This window comes from Oncorhynchus mykiss, chromosome 10 (assembly GCF_057628025.1).
Source record: "Oncorhynchus mykiss isolate SJ-2025 chromosome 10, ASM5762802v1, whole genome shotgun sequence".
In the NCBI taxonomy this organism is placed as follows: domain Eukaryota; kingdom Metazoa; phylum Chordata; class Actinopteri; order Salmoniformes; family Salmonidae; genus Oncorhynchus; species Oncorhynchus mykiss.
This window is the reverse complement of record NC_143031.1, coordinates 779,836-804,187: the sequence shown is the minus strand read 5'-3', so window position 1 is coordinate 804,187 and position 24,352 is coordinate 779,836. Positions and strand designations below refer to the sequence as shown.

General features: G+C 44.3%; 1 protein-coding gene across 1 annotated transcript in view; it reads right to left on the bottom strand.

Annotated features, from left to right (window-relative positions):
- The window catches only part of trpc6a (transient receptor potential cation channel, subfamily C, member 6a), a 54,544-nt gene that overhangs the window by 8,980 nt on the left and 21,212 nt on the right, over positions 1-24,352 (bottom strand). Inside the window, exons 5-11 of the mRNA XM_021617324.3 lie at positions 18,994-19,294; positions 18,477-18,662; positions 18,239-18,403; positions 17,975-18,146; positions 10,846-10,926; positions 2,603-2,839; positions 2,346-2,498 (exon numbers count right to left, since the gene is read on the bottom strand). Of these exons, the coding sequence (XP_021472999.1) occupies positions 2,346-2,498; positions 2,603-2,839; positions 10,846-10,926; positions 17,975-18,146; positions 18,239-18,403; positions 18,477-18,662; positions 18,994-19,294 (1,295 nt within the window). The remainder of the gene's footprint in view (positions 1-2,345; positions 2,499-2,602; positions 2,840-10,845; positions 10,927-17,974; positions 18,147-18,238; positions 18,404-18,476; positions 18,663-18,993; positions 19,295-24,352) is intronic.

Below are 24,352 nucleotides of genomic sequence, written 5' to 3'. Positions count from 1 at the left end.
TGTCTTCCATTTCCTAATAATTGCTCCCACAGTTGATTTCTTCAAACCAAGCTGCTTACCTATTGCAGATTCAGTCTTCCCAGCCTGGTGCAGGTCTACAATTTTGTTTCTGGTGTCCTTTGACAGCTCTTTGGTCTTGGCCATAGTGGAGTTTGGAGTGTGACTGTTTGAGGTTGTGGACAGGTGTCTTTTATACTGATAACAAGTTCAAACAGGTGCCATTAATACAGGTAACAAGTGGAGGACAGAGGAGCCTCTTAAAGAAGAAGTTACAGGTCTGTGAAAGCTATAAGTCTTGCTTGTTTGTAGGTGACCAAATACTTATTTTCCACCATAATTTGCTAATAAATTCATTAAAAATCCTGCAATGTGATTTTCTGGAGAAAAAAAATCTAATTTTGTCTGTCATAGTTGAAGTGTACCTATGATAAAATTACAGGCCTCTCTCATCTTTTTAAGTGGGAGAACTTGCACAATTGGTGGCTGACTAAATACTTTTTTGCCCCACTGTATATGAGATAATCAGGTAGGGTATCAAATAGGTTATTGTGGTGTTGGGGTTATATATGAGATAATCAGGTAGAGTATCTGAGAGGTTATTGTGGTGTTTGGGTTATATATGAGATAATCAGGTAGAGTAACAGAGAGGTTATTGTGGTGTTGGGGTTATATATGAGATAATCAGGTAGAGTAACAGAGAGGTTATTGTGGTGTTGGGGTTATATATGAGATAATCAGGTAGAGTAACAGAGAGGTTATTGTGGTGTTGGGGTTATATATGAGATAATCAGGTAGAGTAACAGAGAGGTTATTGTGGTGTTGGGGTTATATATGAGATAATCAGGTAGAGTAACAGAGAGGTTATTGTGGTGTTGGGGTTATATATGAGATAATCAGGTAGAGTAACAGAGAGGTTATTGTGGTGTTGGGGTTATATATGAGATAATCAGGTAGAGTAACAGAGAGGTTATTGTGGTGTTGGGGTTATATATGAGATAATCAGGTAGAGTAACAGAGAGGTTATTGTGGTGTTGGGGTTATATATGAGATAATCAGGTAGAGTAACAGAGAGGTTATTGTGGTGTTGGGGTTATATATGAGATAATCAGGTAGAGTAACAGAGAGGTTATTGTGGTGTTGGGGTTATATATGAGATAATCAGGTAGAGTAACAGAGAGGTTATTGTGGTGTTGGGGTTATATATGAGATAATCAGGTAGAGTAACAGAGAGGTTATTGTGGTGTTGGGGTTATATATGAGATAATCAGGTAGAGTAACAGAGAGGTTATTGTGGTGTTGGGGTTATATATGAGATAATCAGGTAGAGTAACAGAGAGGTTATTGTGGTGTTGGGGTTATATATGAGATAATCAGGTAGAGTAACAGAGAGGTTATTGTGGTGTTGGGGTTATATATGAGATACTCCGGTGTGAATGTTAATACAGTAGGCAAATAATTAGTAGTAAACAACTTTGCCATGTTTATGATGTCGGCAATTTTACTTTAGACAGATGGCAATGTTGTTATTAGCTATCAAGGTTTGTCAAAAGTACTTAGCAATGCTTAAGTTAGCTAGCTAAAATCCGGTGCTCTCCCCTCAGTCTTGGCTAAATAGTTAACGCTAAACTACGTCTAAAGACATTTTGACGACATCACAATGATGACAAGGTTTTCCTACTAATGATTTGCCTCCTTTAGAAATGTCATTGTTTTTCCAAGCCACCACAATTAACTTTAGACTAACTTTTTATCAACTCCAATTGAGAAGGCATTGAGTAGAACATTTTGTCTGGAGTCAGTCTTCAAAACAATATTGTGATGAAACATGCAACCCATTAACCTACCAGGTCTCACAGTCTCACGTCAGAATTAGACGATCATCCATGTTTCTCAATGTCAAATTTCATTTTTTTTTTCCAAGAATAACTCTTAGAAGTGTTTAAGGCTAAGTTTAGGCATTAAATCTGCATTTTTAAGGTTGGAGTTCAGTTCAGGCATTAACTCAAAAGTCTTAAGGTTAGGCATTAACTCCGATTGGTTGGTTAAGGTAAGAGTCGGTTTGGGATAGGCTTAAAACAAAAATACCAAAAACAACTTTATATCACTGGACTCAAACTTGCAAACTTCGGAATAAGAGGCAGATGCTTACACCCATCTGCAATCCCTGTCCACAACACCCTAGCAAAACCGAAAACCTTGAAGGTAACACCGCTCACTGTTGCCTCTAGCAGCCGTTTTCCACGTCATCTCCCGACATCCTTAGACATGGATGGACGTCAAATATTGACTTGTGTCACCAGGGACCTGCCTGCATAAATAGCAGTTAGTTAGGTGTGTGTGTGTACCTTTAACAGTGCGTCCCAGTGATATCTGCAGCGGTCCGAAGCTTTCATTGGCTGGCAGGATGTAGGCGATGCGGCTGAAACTGAGCACCACGGCAACCGCATACAGGCCCTCAGATATCAGCTGGGGGTCAGAGGGCAACCAGGAGAGACGAGCTGGGGGGGATTGATTGATTGGTTGGTTGGTTGATTGATTAAATGAATGATTGACTCAAGTCTAAGCTCTGTGTATGTGTGTGGTGTGGTGTGTGTATACTCACCCAGTGTGTAGTAGTGTACGTGTGGTGGAAGGGTGATGTTGTCCAGCGTAGAGAGGTGGGTGTAGTGTGTGTGGACATATAGCTGGGCTGAGTGGGTGTGGTTATAGGCAGAGAAGCGGGAACTGAAGGACGCCAGGAAGATGGCCAACATTCCGAAGTCCAAGAAGTTCCATGGTTCTAAGAGGTATTCTCCCGCTCCCTGGGACCAGATCTCTTTTACCTCTGCCCAAATCATACCTGAGGGAGGGAGTTAGTAGTTCATAGATGCTCCTTTCACCCCAGGTCAGATCATTCCGCTGGACTTACTTTACATTTAGTTACAGTGCCTTGCGAAAGTATTCGGCCCCCTTGAACTTTGCGACCTTTTGCCACATTTCAGGCTTCAAACATAAAGATATAAAACTGTATTTTTTTGTGAAGAATCAACAACAAGTGGGACACAATCATGAAGTGGAACGACATTTATTGGATATTTCAAACTTTTTTAACAAATCAAAAACTGAAAAATTGGGCGTGCAAAATTATTCAGCCCCCTTAAGTTAATACTTTGTAGCGCCACCTTTTGCTGCAATTACAGCTGTAAGTCACTTGGGGTATGTCTCTATCAGTTTTGCACATCGAGAGACTGAATTTTTTTCCCATTCCTCCTAGCAAAACAGCTCGAGCTCAGTGAGGTTGGATGGAGAGCATTTGTGAACAGCAGTTTTCAGTTCTTTCCACAGATTCTCGATTGGATTCAGGTCTGGACTTTGACTTGGCCATTCTAACACCTGGATATGTTTATTTTTGAACCATTCCATTGTAGATTTTGCTTTATGTTTTGGATCATTGTCTTGTTGGAAGACAAATCTCCGTCCCAGTCTCAGGTCTTTTGCAGACTCCATCAGGTTTTCTTCCAGAATGGTCCTGTATTTGGCTCCATCCATCTTCCCATCAATTTTAACCATCCTCCCTGTCCCTGCTGAAGAAAAGCAGGCCCAAACCATGATGCTGCCACCACCATGTTTGACAGTGGGGATAGTGTGTTCAGGGTGATGAGCTGTGTTGCTTTTACGCCAAACATAACGTTTTGCATTGTTGCCAAAAAGTTCAATTTTGGTTTCATCTGACCAGAGCACCTTCTTCCACATGTTTGGTGTGTCTCCCAGGTGGCTTGTGGCAAACTTTAAACGACACTTTTTATGGATATCTTTAAGAAATGGCTTTCTTCTTGCCACTCTTCCATAAAGGCCAGATTTGTGCAATATACGACTGATTGTTGTCCTATGGACAGAGTCTCCCACCTCAGCTGTAGATCTCTACAGTTCATCCAGAGTGATCATGGGCCTCTTGGCTGCATCTCTGATCAGTCTTCTCCTTGTATGAGCTGAAAGTTTAGAGGGACGGCCAGGTCTTGGTAGATTTGCAGTGGTCTGATACTCCTTCCATTTCAATATTATCGCTTGCACAGTGCTCCTTGGGATGTTTTAAAGCTTGGGAAATCTTTTTGTATCCAAATCCGGCTTTAAACTTCTTCACAACAGTATCTCGGACCTGCCTGGTGTGTTCCTTGTTCATGATGCTCTCTGCGCTTTTAACGGACCTCTGAGACTATCACAGTGCAGGTGCATTTATACGGAGACTTGATTACACACAGGTGGATTGTATTTATCATCATTAGTCATTTAGGTCAACATTGGATCATTCAGAGATCCTCACTGAACTTCTGGAGAGAGTTTGCTGCACTGAAAGTAAAGGGGCTGAATCATTTTGCACGCCCAATTTTTCAGTTTTTGATATGTTAAAAAAGTTTGAAATATCCAATAAATGTCGTTCCACTTCATGATTGTGTCCCACTTGTTGTTGATTCTTCACAAAAAAATACAGTTTTATATCTTTATGTTTGAAGCCTGAAATGTGGCAAAAGGTCGCAAAGTTCAAGGGGGCCGAATACTTTCGCAAGGCACTGTATGTTACAGCCTGAATTCAATTTAGATTAAATAGATTACAGTACACCATAATGACAAAGTGAAAACAAGTTTTTAGAAATGTTTGCTAATTTATTGAAAATTAAATGAAGAAACGTGTAATTTACGTAAGTATTCACACCCCCGAGTCAATAGATGTTAGAATCACCTTTGTCAGCGATTACAGCTGTACATCTTTCTGGGTAAGTCTTTAAGAGCTTTTCACACCTGGATTGTACAATATTTGCAGATATTTATTTGTAAAATTCTTCAAGCTCTGTCAAGTTGTTTGTTGATCATTACTAGACAGCCATTTTCAAGTCTTGCCATAGATTTTCAAGACGATTTAAGTCAAAACTGTAACTAGGTCACTCAGGAGCATTCAATGTCATCTTGGTAAGCAACTCATATATATTTGGCCTTGTGTTTTAGGTTATTGTCCTGCTGAAAGGTGAATTTTTCTCCCAGTGACTGTTGGAAAGCAGACTGAAACAAGTTTACCTGTAGGATTTTGCCTGTGCTTAGCTCTATTCTGTTTTTTTTTATCCCAAAAAACTCCCTGGTCCTTGCCGATGACAAGCATACCCCTAACATGATGCAGCCACCACCATGCTTGAAAATATGAAGAGTGGTACTCAGTGATGTTGGATTTGCCCCAAACATAAAACTTTGTATTCAAGACATAAAGTTAATTTCTTTACCACATTTTTTGCAGTTTTACTTTAGTGCCTTTTTGCAAACAGGATGCATATTTTGGAATAGTTTTATTCTGTACGAGTTTCCTTCTTTTCACTTTGACATTTCAGTTAGTATTGTGTAGTAATGGTAGACTTCCGGTCAGGCGATGTAAGAAGACGTGTTTGAGAAAGGTACCCAATTAAACATTTATTTGAAAGTTTTTACACTCCGCTGTCAGTTTTTATGTTGATGTATCAGTTTGTTATATTCTTTTGATCACTTTTTATGGTAGTTTGAGCAAGACCAGCCCAGATAGAACTGCTACAACCAACACATCGAAGGCCAAACCAACTACTGTATATGGCTGCCAGCCCTGCTGCAGAGTTGGAGGCCTTGCATATGACCACTCTTGTAGCTGAGGTAGCTAAACAAATAAGTAGCCTAAAAGAGGATATGGCTTGTCTCCTCAGCACTTGGCTTGCACCTCTCCAAACTTCCATTGACGCCTTTTGCGAAACAGTCAACACATTTGGGCGATGCCTCACTACACTAGCAGGTTTCTCCATTGACAACACCGAGCGGATTGCTGAGCTGTATCTCATATGGAAACAGCCAACACAGCTCCACTTTCCAAGGTAGATTTGCTGGTGAATTATGCCAGAAGGGAAAACATCTGATTGTTGGCGTCATGGAGAGAATTTAGACTGGAGTCAACCCTGTGAAATTTGTCTCCAACATGCTGGTGGAAGTGATGGGTAAAGGTGTCTTTGACAAGCCGCCGGAGCTCGACCGAGTGCACAGATCCCTCTCCCCTATACCCAACTCAGGTGAGCAACCTAGGTTAATCATAGCCCACTTTCATTATTACCAAGACAAGGAATGTGCAATGTGCTGGGCAAGGTAACATGAACCAAAATTCTGTGGCCAAGATATATGATTCTACCCGGACCTGAGTGGCAACCTTGTGAAGAAATTAGCTGAATTCAAGGACATCAAAACCGGTCTCAACAAGAAGGGGATCAAGTTTCAGCTCCGACACCCTCCCCGTCTTCTATGCCCATAGAGTAAAGTTGATCGAGGAAGGCTAGCAGTCAGGCTGGAGAAATATATGGCTGGCTGGCTGGCTAATTTGCTAGCTGACAACGGACTGATTTTCATGACATCCACTTGGATATTACTTTTCACATGAAAGCATTGTTGTTTTATCTTCTCATTCCAGGAGCACAGACTTATTTGTTTGTTATATTTGACTGAGACTAATGGCAACTAATACATCACACTCAAGCGGGAGCTGGCTGGAGACACTTGACTGTTTACTATCTAGCTAGCTACGTTTATTTTGAGATGTGTTTCTACATGGCTCAACTCCAGGAGCACCGAGGGATATCTTCACTACGTCTATACTTGGCTGAGAAGATTTCAGACAACAGGGACATTCGTCTGACTTGCTAGCATGGCTAGCTATGCACAGCAAAAACAGGAGTGCTCAAGCACTGACTGGGCTATTTGAATGTGGCGGTGGATTTAGTTCAGCACTTCTCCTCCATTTCTAGCGGTTAGCTAGCTGAGATATAGCTTGACATATGGACAACTACCTAGCTAGCTACATTGAGAATCAACTGAACATGACCTGTATCCATGTACGATGCTGGCACTAATAACACATGTTAAATATCCAACGTGGGTTTTTTTCTACCAGCATGTTAAATGTGCAACCAGAGGGAAAAAAACTCTAGACCACCTTTACTCCACAAACAGAGACACGTACAAAGCTCTCCCTCGCCCACCATTTGGCAAATCCTGATTTCTGCTTACGAGAAAAAACTAAACCAGGGACTCGCTCCAATAAGGAAGTGATCAGATGACGCAGATGCTAAGCTACAGGACTGTTATGCTAGCACAGACTGGAATATGTTCTGGGATTCTTCCGATGGCATTGAGGAATACAACACATTAGTCACTGGCTTCATCAATAAGTGTATCGATGACGTCATCCCCACAGTGACCGTACATACATACCCCAATCAGAAGCCATAGATTACAGGCAAAATCCGCACTGAGATAAAGGGTAGAGCTGCCGCTTTCAAGGAGCGGGACTCTAACCCAGACGCTTATAAGAAATCCCGCTATGCCCTCCGACAAACCATCAAACAGGCAAAGCGTCAATACAGGAATAAGATTGAATAGTACTAAACCAGCTCCGACGCTTGTCGGATGTGGCAGGGCATGCAAACTATTATGGACTACAAAGGGAAGCACAGCTGCCCGCTGCCCAGTGACACGGGCCTACCAGATGAGCAAAATGACTTCTATGCTTGCTTTGAGGCAAGCAACACTGAAACATACATGAGAGCATGTTCCGGATGACTGTGTGATCACGCTCTCCGTAGCCTTTAAACAGGTCAACATTCACAAGGCTGTAGGACCAGACGGATTACAAGGACTTGTAGTCCGAGCATGCGCTGGCAAGTATCTTCACTGACATTTTCAACCTCTCCCTGACCAAGTCTGTAATACTAACATGTTTCAAGCAGACCACCATAGTGCCTGTGCCCAAGGAAGCAAAGGTAACCTGCCTAAATGACTACCGACACGTAGCACTCACGTCTGAGGTCATGAAGTGCTTTGAAAAGCTGTTCATGGCTCACATCAACACCATTATCCCAGAAACCCTAGACCCACTCCAATTTGCACACCGCCCCAACAGATCCACAGATGATGCAATCTAGTATTGCACTCCTCACTGCTCTTTCTCACCTGGACAAAAAGAACACCTACGTGAGAATGCTATTCATTGACTAGAGCTCATCGTTCAACACCATAGTGCCTTCAAGGCTCATCGCTAAGCTAAGGACCCTAGGACAAAACACCTCCCTCTGCAACTGGATCCTGGACTTCCTAACGGGCCACCCCCAGGTAGTAAGGGTAGCAACACATCTGCCACACTGATCCTCAACAAGGGGGGGCCCTTCAAGAGTGCGTGCTCAGTCCACTCCTGTACTCCCTGTTCACCCATGATTGCATGGCCAAGCACAATTCCAAAACCATCATTAAGTTTGCTGACGACACAACAGTGATTGTCCTGATCACCTACAACGATGGGACAGCCTATAGGGAGGAGGTCAGAGACCTGGCCGTGTGGTGCCAGGATAACAACCTCTCCCTCAACGTGAGCAAGACAAAAAATATGATTGTGGACTACAGAAAAAGGTGGACTGAGAACGCCCTCATTCTCATTGACGGGGCTGTAGTGTTGCAGGTTTTAAGAGCTTGAAGTTCCTTGGTGTCCACACCACCAACAAACTATCATGGTCCAAACACACCAAGACATTTGTGAAGAGGGCACGATAACACCTATTCCCCCTCAGATATTGGTCTGTAGCAGTTTGGGTCTAGAGTGTCTCCCACTTTGAAGAGGGGGATGACCGCAGCAGCTTTCTAATCTTTGGGGATCTCAGATGATACGAAAGAGAGGTTGAACAGGCTAGTAATAGGGATAGCCACAAATATAGATAGTTTTAGAAAGAGAGGGTCCAGATTGTCTAGCCCTGCTGATTTGTAGGGGTCCAGATTTTGCCGCTCTTTCAGAACATCAGCAATCTGGATTTGGGTGAAGGAGAAATGGGGGAGGCATTCTGTGGGGGGTGCATGGCTGTTCACAAGGGGTATACACGCGGAAAGCATGGGCAGCCGTAGAAAAATGCTTTTTGAAATTCTCAATTATCGCAGATTTATCGGTGGTGACAGTGTTTCCTAGCCTCAGTGCACTGGGCAGCTGGGAGGAGGTGGTCTTATTCTCCATTGACTTTACAGTGGCCCAGAACTTTATGGTGTTTGTGCTGCAGGATGCAAAATTTGTGTTAGGAAAGCCAAGGCTAGCTTTTTCAAACTGCCTGTGTATATTGGTTCCTAACTTCCCTGAAAGTTGCATATCGCGGGGGCTATACGAATGTAAAATGCCACAGGATGTTTTTGTGCTGGTCAAGGGCAGTCAGGTCTGGGGTGAATCACGGGCTATATCTGTTCCTGGTTCTACATTTTTTGTGTGGGGCATGCTTATTTAAGATGGTGAGAAAGCACTTCTAAAGAATAACCAGGCATCTTCTACTGACGGCATGAGGTCAGTATCCTTCCAGGATAACCCGGGCCAGGTCGATTAGAAAGGCCTGCTTGCTGAAGTGTTTTAGGAAGCGTTTGACAGTGATGAGGGGTGGTCGTTTGACCACAGACCCATTAAGGACGCAAGCAATGGGGCAGTGATCTCTGAGATCCTGGTTGAAGACAGCAGAGGTGTATTTGTAGGGCAGGTTGGTTAGGATGATATCTATGAGGGTGCCTGTGTTTACGGATTTGGGGTTGTTCCTGGTAGGGTCATTGATAATTTGTGTGAGGTTGAGGGCATCAAGCTTAGATTGTAGGATGGCCGGGGTGTTAAGCATGTCCCAGTTTAGGTCACCTAACATCCCGAGCTCTGAAGATAGATGGGGGGCAATCAATTCACATATGGAGTCCAGGGCACAGCTGGAGGCAGAAGGTGGTCTATAGCAAGCGGCAATGGTGAGAGACTTGTTTAATAAACAATGAAAAATGAAACAACATTTTGGGATTAGGACAACAGTACTACACCTCTCCATCACCAGAAATGTGTAATAAAGGCTGGGTCTTCAAACGTGGCTTTGCCTTCCTGTTGGCCCGCAGAAGGATTTTATTGGATTGGAAATCTATCTATCCTCCCTTAACCTCTCTTTGGCTCAAAGATCTGATGCTGTTCCTAAAATGAGAAGATATTAAGTATACTATCTGAGCGTCAAGCAACTCATTTTATTCCACCTGGGACCCGATAATATCCTATTTTGAACAGCTCGAAACACTTCCTTCAGATTAGTACTCTTGGCCTCACCCCCACCAATTAAGATTATTGCTATATAGGCCTATAAAATCACCTAATCACCTGAAATTGTTAGGCTATTATGTTTTCGCTTGTTTTGAAGTATCATTTTGTTTTCTGACATGTAACTCAATGACTTCCCTTTCTTTTTAAATGTGTTTGGAGGGGGGTCGAAGAGGGCCAAAAAGGGGAAAATGTGTCTTTACATTTTATCTTTCATTCAGTGTGAACAAGAATATTATACAAATATTTGGAGTAACTACACTGTTGTTTATCCAGCCTCAGTTCTCTTTTATTACAGCCATTGGCCTCATACTGAAATCCTTGAGAGGTTTTCTTCCTCTCCGGCAACTGAGTTACCACCTGTAACAAAGGGGTTGAATCCTTATTGACTGAAGACATTTCAGCTTTTCATTTTTTACAAATTAGTAAAAAAAAATGTAAAAGCATAATTTCACTTTGACATGATGGCGTATTGTGACAAAATCTACATTTAATATTTTTTTATTTAGGCTGTAACGACGAAATGTGGAAAAAGTCAATGAATGAGATTACTTTCTGAAGGCACTGTACTTATAGCAGGGAGAGAGAGGGAGCGAAGGATAGAGGGAGCGAAGGATAGAGGGAGCGAAGAATAGAGGGAGTGAAGTATAGAGGGAGAAAAGGATAGAGGGAGGGAGTTAGTAGCCAGGAAATTATGTTATAGCAGCAGGATATGATGTCAGACTGACCAATGACCCAGGATATGATGAGAATCTCCATCCAGGTGAAGGGGGTGGTGGTCATACGATACAGCATGGTGGGGTCTTCCTCTGGAGAGGAGAAGGAGGAGGAGATGAAGATGAAGAACAATTAAAGTTGCAAGCAGCAATGCTGGGATTCAAGCTGTGGGCCCACTGTTCCACCATCAGGTGTAATTGGACACATCGCCCTACAATGGGGTCAGTCTGTTATATCTGGTGTAAATCTCCTGTCTTTTCTGGTGTCCTGTGTGAATTTAAGTATGCTTCCTCTAATTCTCTCTCTCCTGGAAGAACTGAGCACTAGGACCTGGCCTGATGACTCCTGGCTGTCACAAATCCATCTGGTCGTGCGGCTGCTTCAGTTTCAACCCTGACCTGTTCACAGGATGTGTTACCTTGTCCCGGACCTGCTGGTTTTGACTTTCTCTCTCTCTCTCACTCACGCACCTGCACCTGCTGTCTCAACCTCTGAATGCTCGGCTTTGAAAAGCAAACTGACATTTACTCCTGAGGTGCGGATCTGTTGCACCCTCTACAACCACTGTGATTATTATTTGCTTGTCATCTATGAATGTTTGAACATCTTGAATAAGAATCTGGCCTTAATGGACATGTACTGTTATAATCTCCACCCGGCACAGCCAGAAGAGGACTGGCCACCCCTCAGAGACTGGTTCCTCTCTAGGTTTCTTCCTAGGTTCTTGCCTTTCTAGGGAGTTTTTCCTAGCTACCAAGCTTCTACACCTGCATTGCTTGCTGTTTGGAGTTTTAGGCTGGGTTTCTGTACAGCACTTTGAGATATCAGCTGATGTAAAAAGGGCTTAATAAAAACATTTGATTTGATCTAATCCTTACCATACTTGGCCAAACATCAGAACTCAACATCAAACAAATCATGCAATATGCCTTTGACATTAGCCTTTGACTATTTTTCAGAACCGCTGGGCTGATCGGCCCCAAATTTTTTAATTAAACATTTTCCATTGGTCGATCTGAATGTACTTACATATGTCGAGTCTTGGCAGTGTTTGGAAACAAGTTTTGTTACAATACAAAAATATCTGTGTCTGATTTATGTATTCTGATTTACGACAGAATAATAATAATGAACCCAAACAAATACAATAGGTTTCACCAGCTTCGCTGCTGAACCCCTAATAATAGTAATAATTACAGCCACAAGCTGTGTTGCCGGGGTTTACGCTAGGTACTGTTATTCATTGTTGGTAAATGTTGAAGTGAGCTGAGCAGTTGTAATAAGATGGCAATAGTTAGTGGTACCTGAAGAGGGGCATTAGGAGTATTGATAATGTTTCGCAAAGCAAACATTTCACATAGTCAAACACACCAACAACATTATATTACAGTATTCCAATGTTAGGATTATTTGGCTGAAATATGGCACGATTCCACAATTGAAATCAATTAGCATCAGTTTCACTGAGGGACTTTTATTTTGAAGGCAAACCGCAAAATTAACTATTATGGCTGACTAGTGGTTATTGTGGTTAGCATCACATAGCTCAGTTCTCAGTTTAACAACAGTCTCTTTTAACCCACTGTAAATGTTGTGTAATCTGAACCTTAGTGAAAACTGTACCCTCGTTTCTAATCTTCAATTCAATTAGCACCCTATGCCTACATGAAGTTTGGTGTTCTGTTACAAATACATTTAAAACAGACTGTAGGCCTGAGCAACGTGAAGTAACGTTAGGCAGCTAACGTTACTACCTATGTAGAAACTGATGAGGGGAAGCGGGAGTAGACGTGACACAATCACGTGTCTATGAACAAGAATTATGCTGTTAGCACTGAGGCGGTGTGCCCTAGTAGGAAGTCCACTGTGTGCAGCTCACCCTGCACTAACATAAAAAACATGAACATATCTACTTCTGCTAAGCTTCCCAGTAAAGCAATGAAAACAAACATTTCAGAAAAGTGCTCAAAATAGCCTAAGCTAACATATGTAGTTTAAGAAACAAGGTTCATGAAATTAATAACTTAATAGTAACAGATGACATTCATATTCTGACTCTCTCTGATACTCACTTAGACAATACCTTTGATGATACATTGGTAGCAATACAAGGTTATAACATCTACAGAAAAGACAGAAATGCCAATGGTGGAGGTGTTGCTGTTTATATTCAGAACCTCATTGTCTCCTAAACACGGCGACCCTGCTAAATGGCCCCACTGGACTGAGGGGCAGCTCCGGACTGAGGAGTAGCTCGGGACTGAAGGGCAGCTCCGGACTGAGGGGCAGCTCCGGACTGGCTGACGACTCTGGCAGATCCTTGCTGAATGGCGGCTCTGGCGGATCCTGGCTGAATGGCGGCTCTGGCGGATCCTGGCTGACTGGCGGCTCTGGCGGATCCTGGCTGACTGGCGGCTGTGGCGGATCCTGGCTGACTGGCGGCTCTGGCGGATCCTGGCTGACTGGCGGCTCTGGAAGATCCTGGCTGACTGGCGGCTCTGGAAGATCCTGGCTGACTGGCGGCTCTGGAAGATCCTGGCTGACTGGCGGCTCTGGAAGATCCTGGCTGACTGGCGGCTCCGGAAGATCCTGGCTGAATTGCGGCTCTGGCGGATCCTGGCTGAATGGCGGCTCTGGCGGATCCTGGCTGAATGGCGGCTCTGGCGGATCCTGGCTGAATGGCGGGTCTGGCGGATCCTGGCGGCTTTGGAAGATCCTGGCTGACTGGCGGCTCTGGAAGATCCTGGCTGACTCGCGGCTCTGGAAGATCCTGGCTGACTGGCGGCTCTGGAAGATACTGGCTGACTGGCGGCTCTGGAGGATCTTGGCAGCACTGGTGGCTCTGGCGGCTCTGGCGGCTCCCTGCAGACTGGCGGCTCTGGCGGCTCCCTGCAGACTGGCGGCTCTGGCGGCTCCCTGCAGACTGGCGGCTCTGGCGGCTCTGGACAGACGGGAGACTCTAGCGGCTCTGGACAGACGGGAGACTCTAGCAGCTCTGGACAGACGGGAGACTCTAGCAGCTCTGGACAGATGGGAGACTCTAGCAGCTCTGGAGAGGCACACTGTAGGCCTGGTGCGTGATGCCGGCACTGGTGGTACTGGGCCGAGGACACGCACCTCAGGGCGAGTGCGGGGAGGAGAAACAGGGAATACTGGGCTCTGGACATGCACAGGAAGGCTGGTGCGGGGGGCTGCCACCGGAGGGCTTGTGCGTGTAGGTGGCACTGGATAGGCCGGACCGTGCAGGCGTACTGGAGCTCTTGAGCACCGAGCCTGCCAAACCTTACCTGGTTGAATGCTCCCGGTCGTCCTGCCAGTGCAGCGAGGTGGGATAGCCCGCACTGGGCTGTGCAGGTGAACCAGGGACACCATGTGCAAAGCTGGTGCGATGTACGCTGGCCCAAGGAGACACACTGGAGACCAGATGCGTAGAGCCGGCTTCATGGCACCTGGCTCGATGCCCACTCTAGCCCGGCCGATACGAGGAGCTGGTATGTACCGCACCGGGCTATGCACCCGCACTGGGGACATCGTGCGCTCCACAGCATAACACGGTGCCTGCCCGGTCTCTCTCGCCCTCCGGTAAGCACATGAAGTTGGCGCAGGTCTCCTACCTGGCTTCGCCACACTTCCTGTGTGCCTCCTCCCAAGACATTTTAGGGGCTGACTCTCGGGCTTCCTACCGCGCCGCCGTGCTCGTTTCTCCAACTCCATTCTCCTATAACCCTCCTCGCACTGCTCCAGCGAATCCCAGGCGGGCTCCGGCACTCTCCCTGGGTCGACCGCCCACCTGTCTATCTCTTCCCAAGTCGTATAGTCCAGATTCTGCTGCTGCTGCTGCCTCTCCTGCTGTTGCTGCTTTTCACCACGCCGCTTGGTCCTGTTGTGGTGGGTGGTTCTGTAACGGCTTTCTTCCTGGGAAGGAGAGGACTAAAACGCAGCGTGGTTGAAGTTCATGGTTCTTTAATAAGAGACACTTAACATGAACAAACTACAAAACAATAAACGTGGCAAATCCGAAAAAGCCCTATCAGGTGCATAAAACACAAAGACAGGGAACAACCACCCACAAATCCCAGCACAAAACAGGCTACCTAAATATGGTTCACAATCAGAGACAATGACTAACACCTGCCTCTGATTGAGAACCGTATCAGGCCAAACATAGAAATAGACAAACTAGATTCACAACATAGAATGCCCACCCAGCTCACGTCCTGACCAACACTAAAACAAGGAAAACACAAAAGAACTATGGTCAGAACGTGACATGAAGTAATATGGCTACAGGTTCATCTGCCTCACCTAAAGCCCATTCTGGTGGGAAGCTGCTATAGACCACCAAGTGCTAACAGTCAGTATCTGGATAATGTGTGTGAAATGCTTGATAATGTTTGATACAGTGCCTTGCGAAAGTATTCGGCCCCCTTGAACTTTGCGACCTTTTGCCACATTTCAGGCTTCAAACATAAAGATATAAAACTGTATTTTTTTGTGAAGAATCAACAACAAGTGGGACACAATCATGAAGTGGAATGACATTTATTGGATATTTCAAACTTTTTTAACAAATCAAAAACTGAAAAATTGGGCGTGCAAAATTATTCAGCCCCCTTAAGTTAATACTTTGTAGCGCCACCTTTTGCTGCGATTACAGCTGTAAGTCGCTTGGGGTATGTCTCTATCAGTTTTGCACATCGAGAGACTGACATTTTTTCCCATTCCTCCTTGCAAAACAGCTCGAGCTCAGTGAGGTTGGATGGAGAGCATTTGTGAACAGCAGTTTTCAGTTCTTTCCACAGATTCTCGATTGGATTCAGGTCTGAACTTTGACTTGGCCATTCTAACACCTGGATATGTTTATTTTTGAACCATTCCATTGTAGATTTTGCATTATGTTTTGGATCATTGTCTTGTTGGAAGACAAATCTCCGTCCCAGTCTCAGGTCTTTTGCAGACTCCATCAGGTCTTCTTCCAGAATGGTCCTGTATTTGGCTCCATCCATCTTCCCATCAATTTTAACCATCTTCCCTGTCCCTGCTGAAGAAAAGCAGGCCCAAACCATGATGATGCCACCACCATGTTTGACAGTGGGGATGGTGTGTTCAGCTGTGTTGCTTTTACGCCAAACATAACGTTTTGCATTGTTGCAAGAAAGTTCCATTTTGGTTTCATCTGACCAGAGCACCTTCTTCCACATGTTTGGTGTGTCTCCCAGGTGGCTTGTGGCAAACTTTAAACGACACTTTTTTATGGATATCTTTAAGAAATGGCTTTCTTCTTGCCACTCTTCCATAAAGGCCAGATTTGTGCAATATACGACTGATTGTTGTCCTATGGACAGAGTCTCCCACCTCAGCTGTAGATCTCTGCAGTTCATCCAGAGTGATCATGGGCCTCTTGGCTGCATCTCTGATCAGTCTTCTCCTTGTATGAGCGGAAAGTTTAGAGGGACGGCCAGGTCTTGGTAGATTTGCAGTGGTCTGATACTCCTTCCATTTCAATATTATCGCTTGCACAGTGCTCCTTGGGATGTTTAAAGCTTGGGAAATCTTTTTGTATCCAAATCCGGCTTTAAACTTCTTCACAACAGTATCTCGGACCTGAATGATAGTAAAGAATGATAGTAAAAAACATTGGCGCACCTTCAAAAAGCAAGCAGCTCCATCATTCATTGAAACAGATGGATCATTCACTACAAAACCGACTGATATTGCCAACTACATTAATGTTTTTTTCGTTGGCAAGATTAGAAAACGTAGGCATGACATGCCAGAAACAAACGCTAACACCACACATTATATCAGTATATCTAACCAAATTATGAAAGACAAGCATTGTAATTTTGAATTCTATAAAGTGAGTGTGGAAGAGGTGAAAAAAATAATTGTTGTCTATCAACAATGACAAGCCACCAGGGTCTGACAACTTGGATGGAAAATTACTGAGGATAATAGCGGACGATATTGCCACTTCTATTTGCCATATCTTGAATTTAAGCCTACTAGAAAGTGTGTGCCCTCTGGCCTGGAGGGAAGCTAAAGTCATTCCGCTACCTGAGAATAGGAAAGCCCCCTTTACTGGCTCAAATAGCCGACCAGTCAACTTGTTACCAACCCTTAGTAAACATCTGGGGAAAATTGTGTTTGACCAGATACAATGCTATTTTACAGTAAACAAATTGACAATTGACTTTCAGCACACTTATAGGGAAGGATATTCAACAAGCACTGCACTTACACAAATTAATGATGATTGACTGAGAGAAATTGATGATAAGATTGTGGGGGCTGTTAGATTTCAGTGCGGCTTTTGACATTGTCGATCATAGTCTGCTGCTGGAAAAATGTGTTGTGGAGAAATAGTTAACTGTCAAATAGAACACAGAGGGTGTTCTTTAATGGAAGCCTCTACAACATAATCCAGGTAGAATCAGTAATTCCCCAGGGCAGCTGCCTAGGCCCCTTACTTTTAAAAATCTTTACTAACTACATGCCAGTGTATCTATGTATGTGGATGACTCAACACCATACACAGTATTCCACAGTACTACATAGAGCCATGACTACATGGAACTCTATTCCACAGTACTACATAGATACATGACTACATGGAACTCTATTCTACAGTACTGCATAGAGCCATGACTACATGGAACTCTATTCCACAGTACTACATAGAGACATAACTACATGGAACTCTATTCCACATCAGGTAACTGATGCAGCAGTAGGATCAGATTTTAAAAGCAGGTAAAAATACACCTTATGGAAAGCGGGGACTGTGAAGCAAGACAAACAGGCTCAGACACATGCATACACACACATGATAACATATGCGCTACCCACACGTACACATGGATTTTGTGTTGTAGATATGTGGGTGTGGAGTATGGGCCTGAGGGCCAACAATGTGTTGTGGATTCTGTAATGAATGTATTGTAATGTTTAAAAAAAATGTATAACTGCCTTAATTTGAGCCTTGTTAGCATCTAATGGGGATCCATAATAAATAGAAATACAAACACTATGGCTGCCATATTGGACACATTGCTGTAGTGTAATCCTTACCAGACCTTGTTGTTGGTTGTGATCGGGTCGGGGTCATGTGGGGAGAATTAAGGTTAAAGTTAAACAGACCTTGTTGTTGGTTCTGTTGCAGTCGTGTGGGGAGATGTGTGGTCATGTTGGGTAGCAGTGTGGTCCCAGCGAAGCGGTCGGCAGCGTTCAAGACCAGCAGACACAGAAAGATGGAGAAAGAGGAAGCGTGGGCCACGAACTTCATGAAGGGACTTCTCATCACCTTCCCTACCTGTGGGAGACAGGTGACCACAAGTAGTTTAACAGCTGTAGGGTGGAGGGGTTAGGCTGTAGTGTGCGTAGTGGAGTGTGTAGGGTACCTACCCTACTGCAGGGGGCCACCAGGTAAGCCACAGCTAGTCCAGGAAGTCCAACAGCCACTCCCAGGACCACTAGTAGTTTAACAGCTGTAGTCTGCTGTCTCAGACCTGGTAGGTTCTCATACCAGATAGACAACAACTGCTGTTGACAGTTAGGATGGGCTACAAACTGGAGAGATGAAGGGAGTTAAATTAGACTGATATCCATACGCACATGCAAGTGTGTGTGTGTGTGTACTGACCTTCTTGAGTTCATATTTGATGGCCAGTTTGAGTCGCATGAGTGAGGGTCGGCCAGGTGGATGGTACTTCTCCTCTGAGTCAGTATCTCCACTCAGTATAGCCTCCACCTCCTCAGTGCTGCGACAGAGATCCAACAGACCTACCACATAGTCTTTACACTGCCCAGACAGACGCCGGTAGTCATTCTACAGGGAGTGAGGGAGGGAGGGAGGTGCGGAAGTAGAGTGGGAGATAGTGAGAGAGAGTTGGGGTAGGGAGAGTGGGAGAGAGACAGAAAGGGGGAGAGCGAGAGGGGGGAGAGAGGGTGGAGAGAAAGAGAGGGAGACATTAATGTCGTTTATGCAAGTTCTGTCACTTGTCTGTGCATAATTATATGTATGTGTGTGCATGTGCACCTGTGTGTGGTATGTACATTTTTACCTTCATAAATGCATGGTTGTGTGTATAGAGCACAGGTGTGTATAGTACCCGTGTGTGTGTGTTAGTTAGAGCCTGTGAGTGCTCCTCTGTGTGCACCTTAAACTCCTTCTCGATGTTGGCCAGGACAGCTAACTCGTTACTGAGTTCCAGGGCGGCTAATACTGGATCCTCATTGGACAGCGAGAGGTAGGCGGGGCTAGCCAGGCCACGGTAAGCGTTAATCCTGGACCGTGAGTGGCTGAAGGAGTCAAATTGCTGCTGGTAGTTGCACGAATCACAGCAACAAAAGTAGTCGTGGGGCGGGTCTATACGAGCTCCTTTACCCAATAGGTTGTGGACAATCTCATATTCATGACAATGAGCAGCAAGAATCACTGGAGTCACATCATGGGAGAAACTATAGAGAGAGACAAAGAGAGAGACAGTATCAATGAATTGGCGAGGGCACTAGAACAGTCTGCAGCATCCGGCCTCACCCTACTAGCATCTGAAGTCAAATGACTCCTGTTTGCTGATGATGTGGTGCTTCTGTCCCCAACCAAGGAGGGCCTACAGCAGCACGTAGATCTTCTACACATATTCTGTCAGACCTGGGCCCTGACAGTATATCTCAGTAAGACAAAAAAAATGCTGGTCCAGTTGCCAGAACCACAAATACAAATTTAATCTAGACATCTCTACCCTAGAGCACACAAACTATACATACCTTGGCATAAACATCAGCGTCAGAGGTAACATCCACAAAGCTGTGAACGATGTGAGAGACAAGACAAGAAGGGCCTAATATACCATCAAAAGGAACATAAAATTCAACATACCAATTAGGATCTGACAAGAAAATACTTGAGTTAGTTATAAAAACCCATGGCTCTTTCCGGTTGTGAGGTCTGGGGTCCGCTCATCAACCAAGAATTCACAAAATGGGACAAACACCAAATTGAGACTCTGCATGCAGAATTCTGCTGAAATATCCTCAGTGTACAATGTAAAACACCAAATAATGCATGTAGAGCGGAATTAGGCCAATACCCATTAATTGTCAAAATCCAGAAAAGAGACATTATATTCTACAACCACCAAAAACAAAGCGATTCACAAACCTTCCATAACAAAGCAATCACCTACAGAGAGATGAACATGGAGAAGAGTCCCCTAAGCAAGCTGGTCCTGTGGCTCTGTTAACACAACAGACCCCACAGAGCAACACAATTAGAACCAACAAAATCATTAGAAAACCAAAAGATAATTACTTGACACATTTGAAAGAATTAATAAAAAAACTGAGCAAACTAAATTGCTATTCGGTCCTAAACAGAGAGTACACAGTGGCAGAATATCTGACCACTGTGACTGACCCTAAACAGAGAGTACACAGTGGCAGAATATCTGACCACTGTGACTGACCCTAAACAGAGAGTACACAGTGGCAGAATATCTGACCACTGTGACTGACCCTAAACAGAGAGTACACATTGGCAGAATATCTGACCACTGTTAGTGACCCTAAACAGAGAGTACACAGTGGCAGAATATCTGACCACTGTTAGTGACCCTAAACAGAGAGTACACAGTGGCAGAATATCTGACCACTGTTAGTGACCCTAAACAGAGAGTACACAGTGGCAGAATATCTGACCACTGTTAGTGACCCTAAACAGAGAGTACACAGTGGCAGAATATCTGACCACTGTTAGTGACCCTAAACAGAGAGTACACAGTGGCAGAATATCTGACCACTGTTAGTGACCCTAAACAGAGAGTACACAGTGGCAGAATTTCTGACCACTGTGACTGACCCTAAACAGAGAGTACACAGTGGCAGAATATCTGACCACTGTGACTGACCCTAAACAGAGAGTACACAGTGGCAGAATATCTGACCACTGTTAGTGACCCAAACTTAAGGAAAGCTTTGACTACAGTTGAAGTCAGAAGTTTACATACACCTTAGCCAAATACATTTAAAAACTCAGTTTTTCACAATTCCTGACGTTTAATCCCAGTTAGGATCACCACTTTATTTTAAGAATGTGAAATGTCAGAATAATAGTAGAGGGAGTGATTTATTTCAGTTTTAACTTCTTTCATCACATTCCCAGTGGGTCAGAAGTTTACATATACTCAATTAGCATTTGGTAACTTTGCCTTTAAATTGTTTAATCTGGGTCAAACTTTTTGGGTAGCCTTCCACAAGCTTCCCACAATAAGTTGGGTGAATTTTGGACCCTTCCTCCTGACAGAGCTGGTGTAACTGAGTCAGGTTTGTAGGCCTCCTTGCTCGCACATGCTTTTTAAGTTCAGCCCACAAAATGTATATAGGGTTGAGGTCAGAGCTTTGTGATGGCCACTCCAATACCTTGACTTTGTTGTACTTATTAATGCCATTTTACCACAACTTTGGAAGTATGCTTGGGGTCATTGGCCATTTGGAAGACCCATTAACAACCAAGCTTTAACTCCATTACTGATGTCTTGAGATGTTGCTTCAATATATCCACATCATTTTCCTGCCTCATGATGCCATCTACTTTGTGAAGTGCACCAGTCCCTCATGCAGGAAAGCACCCCCACAACATGATGCTGCCACCCCCGTGTTTCGCAGTTGGGATGGTGTTCTACAGCATGCAAGCCTCCCCCTTTTTCCTCCAAACATAACGATGGTCAGTATGGCCAAACAGTTCTATTTTTGTTTCATCAGACCAGAGGACATTTCTCCAAAAAGTACAATCTTTGTGCCCATGTGGAGTTGCAAACCGTAGTATGGCATTTTTATGGCGGTTTTGGAGCAGTGACTTCTTCCTTGCTGAGCAGACTTTCAGGTTATGTCGATATAGGACTTGTTTTACTGTGGATATACAGTGAGGGGGAAAAAAGTATTTGATCCCCTGCTGATTTTGTACGTTTGCCCACTAACAAAGAAATTATCAGTCTATAATTTTAATGGTAGGTTTATTTGAACATTGAGAGACAGAATAACAACAACAAAATATCCTGAAAAACGCATGTCAAACATGTTATAAATTGGTAATAAACAGGTGGCGCAGTGGTCTAGGGCACTGCATCGCAGCGCTAGCTGTGACACCAGAGACTCTGGGTTTGCGCCCAGGCTTTGTTGCAGCCAGCCGCAACTGGGAGGTTCGTGGGGCGACGCACAATTGGCCTAGCATCGTCCAGGTTAGGGAGGGTTTGCCCGGTAGGGATATCCTTGTCTCATCGCGCACCAGTGACTCCTGTGGTGGGCCGGGCGCAGTGCACGCTAACCAAGGTCGCCAGGTGCACAGTGTTTCCTCCGACACATTGGTGCGGCTGGCTTCTGGGTTGGATGCGCTCTGTGTTAAGAAGCAGTGCGGCTTGGTTGGGTTGTGTTTCGGAGGATGCACTCTCGACCTTCGTCTCTCCTGAGCCCGTACAGGAGTTGTAGCAATGAGACAAGATAGGAACTACTAATAATTGGATAGTATGAAATTGGGGAGAAAAAGGGGGTAAAATTCAAAAAAATAATAATAAGTAAAGAAAAAAAAAATTGATTTGCATTTTAATGAGGGAAATAAGTATTTGACCCCTCTGCGAAACATGACTTAGTACTTGGTGGCAAAACCCTTGTTTGCAATCACAACCCTTGTTGGCAATCACAGAGTTCAGACGTTTCTTGTAGTTGGCCACCAGGTTTGCACACATCTCAGGAGGGATTTTGTACGACTTCTCTTTGCAGATCTTCTCCAAGTCATTAAGGTTTCGAGGCTGACTTTTGGCAACTCGAACCTTCAGCTCCCTCCACAGATTTTCAATGGGATCAAGGTCTGGAGACTGGCTAGTCCACTCCAGGACCTTAATGTGCTTCTTCTTGAGCCACTCCTTTGTTGCCTTGGCCGTGTGTTTTGGGTCATTGTCATGCTGGAATACCCATCCACGACCCATTTTCAATACCCTGGCTGAGGGAAGAAGGTTCTCACCCAAGATTTGATGGTACATGGCCCTGTCCATCGTCCCTTTGATGCGGTGAAGTTGTCCTGTCTCCTTAGCTGAAAAACACCCCCAAAGCATAATGTTTCCACCTCCATGTTTGACGGTGGGGATGGTGTTCTTGGGGTCATAGGCAGCATTCCTCCTCCTCCAAACACGGCGAGTTGAGTTGATGCCAAAGAGCTCCATTTTGATCTCATCTGACACACACTTTCACCCAGTTGTCCTCTGAATCATTCAGATGTTCATTGGCAAACTTCAGACGGGCATGTATATGTGCTTTCTTGAGCAGGGGGACCTTGCGGGCGCTGCAGGATTTCAGTCCTTCACGGCGTAGTGCGTTACCAATTGTTTTCTTGGTGACTAATGGTCCCAGCTGCCGTGAGATCATTGACAAGATCCTCCCGTGTAGTTCTGGGCTGATTCCTCACCGTTCTCATGATCATTGCAACTCCACGAGGTGAGATCTTGCATGGAACCCCAGGCTGAGGGAGATTGACAGATCTTTTGTATTTCTTCCATTTGCGAATAATCGCACCAACTGTTGTCACCTTCCCACCAAGCTGCTTGGCGATGGTCTTGTAGCCCATTCCAGCCTTGTGTAGGTCTACAATCTTGTCCCTGACATCCTTGGAGAGCTCTTTGGTCTTGGTCATGGTGGACAGTTTGGAATCTGATTGATTGATTGCTTCTGTGGACAGTTGTCTTTTATACAGGTAACAAGCTGAGATTAGGAGCACTCCCTTTAAGAGTGTGCTCCTAATCTCAGCTCGTTACCTGTATAAAAGACACCTGGGAGCCAGAAATCTTTCTGATTGAGAGGGGTTCATATACCCTCATTAAAATGCAAATCAATTTATTACAATTTTTCACATGCGTTTTTCTTGATTTTTTTGTTGTTATTCTGTCCCTCACTGTTAAAATAAACCTACCATTAAAATTATAGACTGATAATTTCTTTGTCAGTGGGCAAATGTACAAAATCAGCAGGGGATCAAATACTTTTTTCCCTCACTGTAGATGCTTTTATACCTGTTTCCGCCAGCATCTTCACAAGGTCCTTTGCTGTTGTTCTGGGGTTGATTTGCACTTTTCACACCAAAGTACGATCATCTCTAGGAGACAGAATGCACCTCCTTCCTGAGCGGCTGATAGCTGAATTGTCCCATGGTGTTTATACTTGCGTACTATTGTTTGTACAGATGAACGTGGTACCTTCAGGCGTTTGGAAATTGCTCCCAAGGATTAATCAGACTTGTGGAGGTCTACAATTTTTTTCTGGGGTCTTGATTTCTATTGATTTTCCCATGAGGTCAAGCAAAGAGGCACTGTGTTTGAAAGTCGGCCTTGAAATACATCCACAGGTACACCTCCAATTGACTCAAATTATGTCAATTAGCCTATCAGAAGCTTCTAAAGCCAGGACATCATTTTCTGGAGTATTCCAAGCTGTTTAAGAAAGGTACAGTCAATTTAGTGTATGTAAACTTCT